The sequence below is a fragment of the Glycine max genome, chromosome 13 (genome assembly GCF_000004515.6).
Source record: "Glycine max cultivar Williams 82 chromosome 13, Glycine_max_v4.0, whole genome shotgun sequence".
NCBI classification, from domain to species: Eukaryota; Viridiplantae; Streptophyta; class Magnoliopsida; order Fabales; family Fabaceae; genus Glycine; species Glycine max.
Genome location: NC_038249.2, coordinates 30,567,172 through 30,580,580, shown reverse-complemented (window position 1 = coordinate 30,580,580; position 13,409 = coordinate 30,567,172). Strand labels below are relative to the sequence as shown.

The following is a 13,409-nucleotide window of genomic DNA, read 5'->3' as shown; positions in this document are numbered from 1 at the left end:
TATTGTTGCTTTTTAGATTCAATGATTACAACTGTGCAAGTTTTTTTGTCTTAATATGCTTATTATGAATATCGTTCATAAAAACAAAAATGATTCCTAGTTTTATTTTATGTTTTATGTTTTATGTTTTATGTTTTATGTTAGAAATTACCTCAAGTAATGGCCACCTCAGATTAGAGGGACGCCTTGGGGGATACATAACGGCAGCTTAAGCAAAATTAGCATAATTTCAATAAATGAAATATTATCAATAAAGGAAGATGTTAGAGACTATCATGATATGGTGTTTAGAAATAACCTTGTTTTTTAAGCAAGATGTCATGGATTTGATTTTAAGATCTGAGTATATGAAAAAAAATATTTGTTCAGAGATACAAATTTCTTCAATGGATTTTAGACTTTAAGATATTAATTTTTGACTCATGGTTGAGAAGTACTTCCGGTTTATCCCCCAAAAGAAAAAGATGTTAGAGAGCCTAAATTTCTTTTCTCAAAGTAAATAACATTAAGGCTAAACCTCCATTAAATCCCACTTCCATTGCATCTTATCATCATTTTCTAGGTCTTTAGTTTTTGAATGATTGTTTGATTATTTGGTATTCTACATAAGTTCATGTTTAGTAAAAATAATTGATAAACTAATTTATGTTATTGAAAGATAGAAAACTAGTTTTTAACTAAAGCTACGTCAGGTTATTGAATTAGAAACATTTAATTAGTTGTTGAATTAGTTAATAAACATAAAATTATAAAAAAATAGATAATAATATGATTTGTTTCTATTTTTATTTTTTGGATAGAAATATATTTTTAGATAATCATAGTTTATTAAAGGGAACAGTAAATGAAGAATTTTATTAAAATATTAAAAATAAAAATGAAAAAGTTATAATAAGATTTAAGTTCAAATAGTATGCAGAAAAATGCTATTAGCTAGTTAGGTAAGTTTCTTTACAAATTAGTTAAATAAGTCATAAACCAAATAAAATGACTTGTTTTAACGTTTTTATTTAGCTGTGACTCTCACTCTCCTGCTTCGATTGAACCACGTCCTTCTACTACTCATTACTTAACATTTAAAATAAAGTCAAGCATGCCACCTTTTTTTTTTTTTTTTTTTTTTGAGGTTCAACGATGCCACTTTCTTTTTATCATCATGTTTCAATAAAGAAATTTCTTTACTTACCCATCGATCACCTCCCTTCTATTTTTTTTTTTTTGGTACACAAAGTTCCGTCATTTTTATTTGAAATGGTAAAACAATATTAAAAAAGATGATATTTGTTTTTCAAGAAATTGAAGCACGAGGTTTTTTTCTTCTTCTTATATCACTATCAATATTTGGTTATATTCTAAAAACAACATAACACCATCATTTTTTTATATTTAAGAAATTCTCCTTCAAAAGAAAACCAATCAATTTCTCCAAAAAGTTTAAAAACTATAAATTCCTCGAACACAAAATATTATTCTCCCAATTTCTCACTTTATCTATTATCTATCATATGTAGAAGAAAAAAAAATGAAATTACAAAGTTAAATTTGCTAATCTCTTATTTTTAAGTTACGTTTGTAAAATCTAAATTTTCTTCACTTCTTTTGTAACTCTTTTGATTGTAGTAATATATCACCGCACTATAAGCATTTATTCATTTTTTTTTTTACTTCACTTGGAGTCTAACTTTCACTTCACACTCTTAATATTTTTTTAACTATTTGGTTTACCCTCTAACCTTTTTTTGTTAATTGCAATTTTCTATGTGGGATTTAATTCTTGTAGTTGTAATTAAGAGTGTACTTGACATGATTTATATCTTTGGCTAGCTAATAACTTATAACTGGTCGCTTATTATTTTCTTACCATATAGTATATCCCTAACAAAATAATACAAAATCACTTTTACCTATCCTTCACATTATGTTCAAGATCTCTTTTCACCTCCCCATAAAAAAATGCCTCTTTGCGTTGTCATCACAGAGCTTAGTGATTTAAGTCAATGTCTATTTCATAGAAGTCTTCCCTATATTATATGCATTTAATTTGCACTTGACTTCTCATCCATCTCCTCCCGATTAGCATTGTTTTAAAGATATATTTTTCATTCCATATTTTGGAAACTTTGATTTACTCTATAATCTCAAATTAGCATTGTTTGATTGTTCTCTTTAAAACGATAAATTATTTAGATTTTTTTTTATTATCGTAAAGTGATGCTTCTTTTCTTCCATGAATTTATTATTTTGCACTAATGTTCGATATTTTTTACGGTTTTGTGGTAACCAACAAATCTCTTATTTTATTACGTAAATACATATTGCGGAATATGTGTTTTTATTTTATTTTATTTTATTATGTAAAAGATAATGATGTATGAATGATACAGTAAAAATAAAATACTGTAAAAATTATTAAAGCATTTTTAATGGTGATATTGTTCCTTGTTTGAGTTGTTTCGGTTACCACCAACCAAAGAAAATAAGAACTCATTACAAAAAATAAAAAATAAAAAAAATATAGAACTGCTAAAAGATCTGCATTTTAAAGGTTTTTTTTTTTTACCATTACAATGCTTTTTTTTCTTTTTCTTTTCTTGTTACAATTTACAATGTGTTTAGCAAACTGGATTATAATAAAAAAAAGGGAAATAGATTTTTTAAGTAAAACAAAAATTTAGAATTCTGATCCTAATAGCTAGATTAATTTTTTTTTTCATGATTTTTGTTTTCTTATTTTATCTCTATTGATTAACTTAAATATAAAACAACTATTATAAATAATTTAATACCTTTTTACATAGTTTTATAATAAAGAAAAGGAATCAATCCAAATCAAATAAATTATCTCTCTACCAAAAAAAATCAAATAAATTATTTTTATCTAACATATCCAAACACAACTTATTTAGAACAATGAATTATAACAACAGTCGATTATATCTATAATTAATTATAAAAATTATCCAATCCAAACTAGACTTTAATTTTAAACATATACTGGAGGAACTCTAATTAAACAAACAAAAAAAAAAACCCATAAAAGTTAAGCTAGGAAGAAAGTTGGGGAGTCTGCTTGAGGGTAAACTGATAAAGGACACAATGGAAATTAAAAAAAAAATGTCAAAATGAATTGCTATTTGTTGACCAAAATTGAATGAAATTCTTTCTCAGGCTATTTACATCAATGACTTATACCCTTTATCCCTTTTGCATGATTATTGACAGCCTAAATTTTTACTACCAAGCCAGTGAGAGAGAAGAGGAAAATGTTATAGGCACTACCCTATGTTTCATCAAATTTTAATTTGAAACCAATTTTAACTGCTACATTTTATCCTGGTTTTATTTGGGGAGTGGATTTCCTTCATGTCCTTCCTTTTGTTATTGAAGGGCTGGTCTTGCTCTTCCTTAGCTCTTGATTTCATCAAGTGAGGTTTCAGCTTGTTCACATCTGCCTGTTGAACTGGTTTCAGAAAGAATTCTTCTGCACCCTCTTCCAAGCATCTGATACAAATAAAATAAAATAAAGATATGTTAGTGAAATATAAATTTTAGCAATGTGATGCTCCCTAATATATATTTGAAATTTGGAAGAATAAAAAAGTCATGTTAATCAAATATGAAATTTAGCCATGTGATGGCCCACTGATATGTGAATTTTTTAATTAAAAAAGGGCATGTTCGTCAAATATGAAATTTAGCCATGTGATGCCCTCCTAATATGTGAATTTGAAATTTACAAAATAATTAGGTTGGTGTTGGATTGGGGTTATAGGATTCAATTCCCTCACCTGTTGATCCTTGATGGTACATTCTCTGAGGACATAATCACAACTGGTATGTTTTTAAGAGATTTAGATTCCTGCAAATCAAAGAACTTAATATTATTTTTCAACATCATCAAGCAGAAGAATATACAGGTTGTCAAAGATATATCATGATGGCCATGAGCAAATTTGATTTGAGATTTGTTATATTGGATATTTGGGAAATATGCCAACTCAGATGTCAGAAGGGATTTTTTTATTTTTTTATTTTAAAAAAAAGTTGTCTGAAAATTCATGATTTTTATTTAAGAAATAAAATCATATCCTTTCAAATTGTTTTTAAAGCAAAATCACATCCATAGTGCATAATTTGACCAAGTTCTGTGATGCATTCATATGGTATGGTAGAATTCAACGAAATTGAAGCTAGATTAGTTAAACAAAAAAATGATACAAGCTTCATAATAAGTTTTGGTATATATCCTCCAAAAAGCCTACCTTGATTTTTCTCAGCAGATCATAGCCAGTCAGTCCTGGCATGCAGTAATCTGTTATAATCAAGTTTACATCTACATCCTGCATGAACAATTGAACCAATGATTAATACAAACTTGTCTAAAAAAAATGTTTTAGGCCATATGTGTAAGTAATTAATTAGTTAGAGAATTGGACCTGATGAATTTCTGATGCAACAGTAGTGTCAAAAGTCCGCAACTCATCTTCAACCAAACCAAGAAATTTTAAGGCCTTAGTGGCAGAGTCCAGTGTAGTAACTGTGATTTAAAAAAATATTCACAAGAATCAAACATCAGTTATCAAATTCCTTACCCCAAATCCCACCTTCAGAAAAAATAGCATAAATGATTATACAAACAACATGCTCATATCATATGTTTCTTCCATCACATGACAATATCAAGGTTTTAAATTAAGATCACGGCCACAGTTTCGCCGCGTTCTTTGATATTGCAGGAAATTGCACATAAATGTGGTTGATGCAATCATAATTGCAGTCACAGAGACACGTTGCAGCCGAAATCACGGTCAACGACCATTTTTCAAAACCTTGGTAGTATAGCAATATAAGTGCACATTAAAAGAGATAAAAACAAATAGTGGACAAAAAAAGTACCATGAAAGGAAGAGGTTTTTAGGAGCCTCTCAATCAGCATTCTGTCAATAATACTGTCATCAACAGCCAAAACATGGAACTGAGCCTCCACAGTCATAGCCATAATAACTTGGAAGATATAATTGTGTGCTAGCTAGCCACAACAGAAGGAGAGAATTGGATGAAAGAATAGAACAAGGAAGAGGAATAGAGATGAATAATAATGTAATGTAATGTGATGGAATGAGAGTGTGACATTTTAAATGGGAACCCATCATGGTCAAGAAGATACATAATCCTCATAGGAAATCTGACAGTTTGGAAAGTGATATCCCACAGATTTCATCAAGAATCTCAAGGATCTTCTAGGTTGATTTTTGAATTGAACAAGAAGCAAAGGAGGTGGTGGAATTTTACCAAATTTAAAAAACTAGACTTGTTCATTATTATTTTGTTTGACCCTTTTGTCAATGATAAGCAACTGTTGGGGTGAGTTGGTTTGTTATAATAATTAATACTTCTATTTTCATTCCATTTGCCTTTTCATAAGACCTAAATGGCATTGTTTAGAGACAAAATAAAAAATAAAAAAATCTTTATACCATTCATGCATGTGCATGACTTGCTTAGTGATTTGCACTTAACCCCATTTACTAGAAATACTAGCTAGTATTATAATTTCCTATTGACTTGTTTGTGCTTTTACAAATTTTAAAGGACAATTTGGAACCTTGGACCAAAACCATACATTATTTTTCAAGGGAAAACCAATCCTCGAAACATAACTCAATCTTATTTTACTTTTCTATAATATTTGTCTTGTTTTTAATTCATATATCATTCCTTGTTTGTGTAATACTTTAAATATCTTACTCTTTTTGTGGTTACTCGTCATACGTACTTTAAAATCTTTTTTAAATGGAAGGAATACACAATACGATCAGGTTAACTTTTTTTGGACATTTTCTTTACTCATAAAACTTAAATGAGGTGGAAAACTAGGCATGTACTTGAACCGACGTACCTATAAGAACAGTTGAATATTTCGAGTGAGAAAATTTAACCAAAGATTGTAAACTTTAATTATAATCAAGGTTTTAAAGAATAGTTTACGCAATTTCGTATACGACCACAATTACAGCCACATTAACTATCATTTATATATAATTTCTCAAATATCAAGAGTAACAACGAATCGCAATTACAATAGCAATTTAAAAGTTTGAATATAACAACTTCACTAAATTATTTATTATTTATACGTAATTTTTCGCATTATCAAGAGTCACAACAAATCGCGATTACAATTACAATTTAAAACTTTGAATATAAAAAAACTTCACTAAATTATTTACTATTTGCATGTAATTTCTCGTAATATCAAGAGTCGCAATGAATCTCGATTATAATTACAATTTAAAATTTTGAATATAACAACTTCACTAAATTATTCTTTTTTTAAAAAACTTTAAATTATGCTTAGTCTCCGATCATTACCATAGTATTTTATGTGGGTCAAAATCAACGTTAGTTCTTTCATTAGAATGTCATTGACTTTCCAATCTGTTTCCCCATTTTTTTTATTCTCTTCAGGGGTCAATATTAATATGAAAAATATATAATTGAAACAAGATCAGCGTGGCAGCATGTGATTTATTTAAATAATTAATATAAGATATTTCTCATTGATTTTTTGCTGCACATAATCTGACAGCAACACTGGGGAAAAACTTTGTTATCTGGAATGATTTTCCATCCTAATATTGTTATTGGAGTGCGATTCGTTTTTCTATTTTTTATGAGAATCAGAAAGTAAAGTAAATGAGAGATGACATGTTATATAAAAAATATCAGTAAAAAAATGTTATATATAAAAAATATGAGATGATATGCTATATCTTCAGCAGATAGAAGAAAAGGACTCGGGAATCGATTTGGGGCAACTATAATTATCTCGTAAGTTCCAGGAGTATTATAAAAGAATTAATTATATTTTTTATCCTCAATTTTTTTTTTATAAATTTTACTTTTAACAAATTAATTTGTCACATTTCAATCTTAACTTTATAAAAAAATTACAAATTTTATTTTTTTTCATTGAGTTGACGTGACAGTATAAAATTAGAGGTAAAAATTGTAAAAAAAAAACAATTATTTTAGTCTATCATAACGCTCAAAAGACAAAACCAATTACGAGTCAATCAGATTACACAATTCTTAAATATTCATACTTAGATGTGTTAGCCTGGAAGAGAAAACGATAAAAGTGATGAAAAAAAGTGTATAAACAAAAAAACAATGAAGTAAATTAGAGGATGAATTAAGTATACAACAAAAACCTATATGTTATCCCACAACATTAAAACCATTAATTAGGAGAGGGTTTATTAAAGAGCAGAGATACACGTATCAATGCACCGTATCGTCATACACCCTAAAGATATTTGAAAAAACATTTTCTATTTTTTTATTAATATATTAAGTAATAAAATAATATACTTTATGTCAATGAGATTCATAAAAATTTATAATTTTTAATAAATTTTAATTAATAATAAAAAATATGTTTAAAAAAGTATTTTCAAAAATATGTTAATATTTCTCATTAAATAAAATTCAACTCTTCAAGGAAAGTACAGGGCAAGTGCACATTCAGAGCAAAAATGCACTTGCCCATTTCTCTTAAAACGTTTTGTTCTTTTATTAATTAGGCAGTATTACGTATTTATAATGAAAATACTGAGAGTTAACAAACAACTTAAGTCCCCTTTCTTCGTTGTTTCATTTGTGGTTCAGCCATAGGTAATTGTAGAAATCTTAAGTGTCATGGAACTAAAATTAGTCTGTGACTTCAATAATGACACTATTTTTTTTGGTACAGATATTGACACTAATTTAACAGCTATTTACTACACATTGCAAAAGATAAAATAACCTCAAAAGCATTAAACGTGAGCAATACAAATAGGTGGATTTTGTTCTTGATTGGACCATGTAAGCCCAATCCACAGAGCTGAATAACCTTGACCTAGAATACAAGTTAACTCAAAGTCCCATAAATTGAGCTGAAGTTCGTAGGAGATGTCTCAATGAATTGCAGGGTGAATTAAACATATCTTATGACAGAAAACCATACATACCTCAGTTAAGAATAAATTGATAACATAAAACTCTTAAAATAGGTAAAAACTTTCAAATAGGGTCATAAAGCCTTCACAATTCACTTCAGTTTAGAGATGCGAAAATAACTAATCTAACTCAACCTACTCTTGAAAAAAAGGGGTTGAGTTGAATTCATTTTGAGATTGAGTTTAAAATCTCAATTCAATGACCTAACCTGAGAGGACTTGACTGGGTTAGATTGACTTGTAAAATTTTAAAAAATATATAAAAGTTATTAAAAATTATTATTAGTTTATCTCTCCTTAAAATATTATATATATATATATATATATATATATATATATATATATATATATATATATATGTATGTATGTATGTATATAATCATCTAAGCAAAACCATAAATTTACAACCACAAGAATGTTATTTTACTAAACCTCGAGACAAATGTTCTCCATAAGCAATATTTCAAATTAAATAAATATAGTGCAAAATAGCATGAAATCCATAACAACTAAAAAAGACAATTATATTCAACAAAATATTTAACCAAAATAATGAATAAATTAATTTAACGATTTATTTTTAATCCGACTGACCAATCCAACTCAACCCGTCTCTTCACTCATTAGTTTGGTGGATTATACAAGTTGGGTTAATATGAATTAAAAGTTGAGTTATATAACCCAACCCAGCATTTTGAGTTTTTAAAAGTTAAATTTAAATGAGTTCACTAATTAGATGCAATTCATTTTCCCATCCTATACTTCAGTCCACCACACATGTCCTTATAGATATGTGACTATGCATTTATGACATCTTACTGTCATTCCGCTGAAACCTTCAGTAACTGCTCGCCACCAATATTTGCTATGCCTGAAAAGAAGACCACCTTGTGAGAAAATCTCGAACCTTGGTCGGAGGCCACATGGAATATCTCCAACAAGTGTTCACATTCATGAGATTCATTATCACTTTGTCTGGCAGAGGAAGTGGTCACCATATATATGTGAAGCAAAAATTGACTTACATTTTCAAACTTTATATGTAAACCTTCACACTTAAACCAAACACTTGAAGAAGTTGGATTTTGGACTCATCTCATTATTCTCTATGCTTTTTATTGTTTCATTTTATATAATTTTTCATTATTCTACTTCTAAATTAAACAAATTTGATCAACATAATCTAATATCATCAAGATTCATTCTGGGATTTTATGGACTCAGAAGGTAAGAATAAATATGAACTCTTTTATATTTAAGTATTTAAAATATAAATATACTATATAAAAAATAGACAGTAGTTTCATTAAAAAATTATATATTTTTTTACGTTATACAAATAATATAACTTTATTTGATTTATTTTTATGTTATCATCTATCATTAATATATTTCTAACAAAATCATATAACATAAATATCTATATACAAGATAGGTATGACAACATGATGAGTTGGAGATAGATTTAACATGATGAGTTCAAGTATAAAAGAGATAGATTTATATTTTCTAAACTCATCTCCATCCCAATTGAGTTTTATTATATTTGAATAAACCTGCAAAGAACCAATCATATTTTTTATAATTCTAATTTACATATATTTTTAAAATATTAATTTCATATTTATAATTTAATTCAATTTTATATTTTGTCTCTAAAAAATCCTTGACTCACATGTGAGCTAAATATAATTTAATGTTTTGATAAGATAAACAATAATTTAAAACTTTTTTCCTATAATAATTAGGATTTAGGAGGATGCATTGTACAATGAAAAAGATTAAAAAACTATTCTCCGTGCAAACATTAGTGTAGTGACATGTGCCCAACACAGATGGTGACACTTTTGTCCATGTGCTTCTGTAAGGTGGAGAAAGCTGTGTTACTTTAGGAAAACGAAGAAATAAAATATTGTGCAATCAGAGACATGTGCGTGATGCATCGAGGAAGTTGCACGTGCCAATTTGGTTCGCCGCACGTGAGCAGATCCACGTGGGACTCACTATATCGAGGGATTCTACTGTTGCTTACTTTTTTTTTTCAAGCTTCTTGTCAGACAAATATGTCAAAGGATCTGGGAATAATAAAAAGGATCTATCTCTCACAATACAGCAAAATCAAATTTAGAATAAATTGAAATATTATTTAACACTCATACATTGATATTATGAAATAATATCATTTAATTATAAATTATTATCAATATAATTTTTAAAGTATTTATTATGAAAGCAAATAATCTTTATCATATATAATTAATTATGATTAGATGATAATATAATTATTTTGTATTGTAAATGTATATTTTATTCTCTATTAAAATAATACATCTTAAAGTTTCAAAAAATTGTACAAATTAAATCTTTTTAATTGTCTACACTTATATTAATCTTCTTGATATTCTTTACACATTATATTAAGAGGAACGTTAACATACTTTTTTTAACATCCTCCCAAAAAAACTATCTTAATGATTGATAAATTGATTGGATATCATCATTTTTTTTAAAATTTTGCTTCTTATTTAATATAAATCAAGAAAAAGAAACATTAAATGAGAAATAAAATCTATCAAAAATAATATTTTCCAATAAATTCTAATCAACTATAGAAAGAGAATATCAAAAGAAAGTGGCTAACATTTTTCATATAAAGAATAAAAAAGGAAGATTTTATATAATTTAGCAAAATTTTAAAAATATTAGTGTAATTTATTCTAAATTTTAAACTCTCAAAAATAAAATTTTATATGTAATATTTAGCATAAAAGTGATCAAACGAATAAATTTGACCACTAAATACTTAGATCACTTAATGTAAGATTATTTCAGTTTAACTAAAAGTTTCAACATGAGGTTATGAGTATGTAATTATGTTAAATATTTAGATGAACATTGTGGCTTATGAATAATACATGTTATCTAAAAATATGGATTAATTTGTCCCCTTTCCTTCAACTTGTTACGTAATTCACTTAGTCAATTTTAACACATTAGATAAGTTGACCCGCACTACAAAAAGGCTAACATCAATAATAAAATAATTTACATAAATTTCTTTAAAAATTCGTTAGTAAAATTTTTGTAACATCAATATTAGTGACAAGAAAGCAATTTTCATTACTAAATTTTGCTACAATTGCATTAATTTCTTTTAGTGCTAACAAGTTCAACCCGCTTTGTCAATTCTAATTTTAAACAATATTGATTTTCTAAAAAGATAATTGTGGAGAGAAAATAAAAACAATTATAAATACTAATTTAATTCTTTAAAATTTGAAAATGTCATTTTAATCTAAAAATATATTAAGGGATTGTTATTTTAATTCATGAAGTTACTAAATAATGGTTAAGATTTCTAAAAAAATAGTTATTTAATAACTTTAAATATAACATGACAATTTTTATAATTTCAGAAATTATTGGACCAAGTTGAGCAAGTCATTGTAGAGAGTTTATTCTTCCTCAGAATAAATATGACCTCAAAAAAAACCCGTGAGGCATTTATGATTGTTGCCGCTACTGTCACTATTGATTTAAGCCTCTGTTTGACTTTGAGTGTCTCTGCAATTACACCAACCGTTCCTCACTACCCTTTTTCTTGCCGAAAGGAAGGAAGAACCACGGTTCACGGTAATAAATTCTTCAAAATTCTGCGAGAGAAGATATGGTATGCACAATATATGGTTGACAGGGAAGAAAATAAGAATAATCATGTATTTATCTTCTATTTTTGATAATTATGTTATTCATGTAAATTATTTACTGATTTTATTGATAGCTAACTTCAATAAATAAAAAAAGTTATTTACATAACCTACTTAAAGAATTTGAGTTTAGTTTTAGTTGAAGTAATGACTTGTTGATAAATTTATAAATTTTTTAATAATATAAACATTTGGGACTAGTTGTTTAAAATTATAAAGATATTATTTTAATTTCTAAAATTATTAAATGGCAGCCATTTTAATTTATGAAGTTATTTATAAATGGCGGCCATTTTAATAACTTCAGATATTGAAATGATGGTTTTTATAATTTCATAAATATATTAAATTAAAAAATGTTTATAATTTGAAGAACTATTGTGATATATATCACACCCTTTTTTATGCTTTTAGCTAGCTGCACATAGATAAAATCATAAAAAGCTGTGGGAACAAAGTTGGCGTGTCTCTTTGCTCGATTATCACTTACTTTTGCCCGTTAAAGATGCTCCTACTAGGGACGCTTTAAATTTAGCTGTGTCAAATTTGATTCCTTTATATTTTAGAGAGTATTTTTTATGATTATGAATTGAATTAAAAAAATTAACAACTTAGGTTGTCATAAAATATATGAATTCGTAAAATAAAAAGAGCTTTTAACAATAAAAGTTTCGTTAAAAAGGAATATAAGATTGATTTAATAATAAAAGAAGAAGGAAAGGAAAAAAAATCACATATTCAAATCCTTCCATTAATAAAAATTAATAATACTCAGCAGTCCAAACCCTTACTTTAGGCCCCCAAAGATTAATATTCCTTATAATTAATATTTTATATAACTTTTAATGTATGTTATTCTAGTGTAGCGAACCAATTTTCATATAGGACGAGTGATGCTGCAAATCTGCAATATTAGCATCAGTGATGCTCTAAATCTACAGTTTTGAATCCAAAATTTATCACTCATTATATAGTGGGCCTCTTTTTTTTTTTATTGTTTTGTGTCATTTAAAAAATTAATTACTCATTAATTACATTATACATTAACGGGTTTTTTTTTTTTTTATAATTGGGTACATTAAAAAAATTATTTGTTTTAAAAAGGCGTCACCTTCAAGATTAGCTTTAAGCCTAGAAATATATTGAGCCGGCCTTCATGATATCAATAATTAATATTTCTCGATAAAAAATTGTTCAAAATATGTAGTGAAAGGAGTTGTGATTAAAAAATAGAAGAAAAATATAATTTTAACAGAGATTACGTAAAAAAAAAATTAACAGAGTTCATAGCGGGTAATAATTTATAGTTTTCGCAAAAACCTACACATATAGGTTCATTTGTGAAATTTAATATGACATTATGGATAAAAAAAAATAATAATGAGACAATCAACCAGAATTAGTAAAATAGTTAGTGAGAAAGGCTTGAAAAAGGCCATTATGTGAAAATGCTTCTTAATCGAAACACTATTTGTAATCTGTGAGTTTGGAGATATTTAATGTTACCTCTTAAAAGTAAATATTAAGATTAAGTATACTATTTAGGTAGTGGGAGTTTGAATTTATATTACTCTAGATTGTTTCCCTTTAATGTGATTTGGCAATGTAATACTAAACAGTCGTCTATTTGTTGTCATTTTAGATCAAGTTATTTAAGTTATATATGCAAAAGTAAAGCTCTTAGAAGAAGGACGTTATA

The 13,409-nt window shown here is 26.9% G+C and overlaps 1 protein-coding gene across 1 annotated transcript; it reads right to left on the bottom strand.

Annotated features, from left to right (window-relative positions):
- Window positions 1–3,103: 3,103 nt before the first annotated feature.
- Window positions 3,104–5,299, bottom strand: LOC100787436 (two-component response regulator ORR9). The gene is made up of 5 exons (XM_003541546.4): window positions 4,897–5,299; window positions 4,437–4,537; window positions 4,263–4,340; window positions 3,789–3,859; window positions 3,104–3,501 (listed from the first exon to the last, which is right to left on the bottom strand). The coding sequence occupies exons 1-5, from the start codon at window positions 4,997–4,999 to the stop codon at window positions 3,315–3,317; spliced, it is 540 nt and encodes a 179-aa protein (XP_003541594.1). The 5' UTR covers window positions 5,000–5,299; the 3' UTR covers window positions 3,104–3,314.
- Window positions 5,300–13,409: the final 8,110 nt, after the last annotated feature.

Bases quoted from the DNA above. Each gene is read 5' to 3' on its own strand.
- LOC100787436 (XM_003541546.4), bottom strand. From the start codon at position 4,999: ATGGCTATGACTGTGGAGGCTCAGTTCCATGTTTTGGCTGTTGATGAC. The intron at 4,538-4,896 runs GTACTTTTTTTG...TTTAAATCACAG, and splicing joins AAAAACCTCTTCCTTTCATG to TTACTACACTGGACTCTGCC. The intron at 4,341-4,436 runs GTCCAATTCTCT...TTGTTCATGCAG, and splicing joins TTGCATCAGAAATTCATCAG to GATGTAGATGTAAACTTGAT.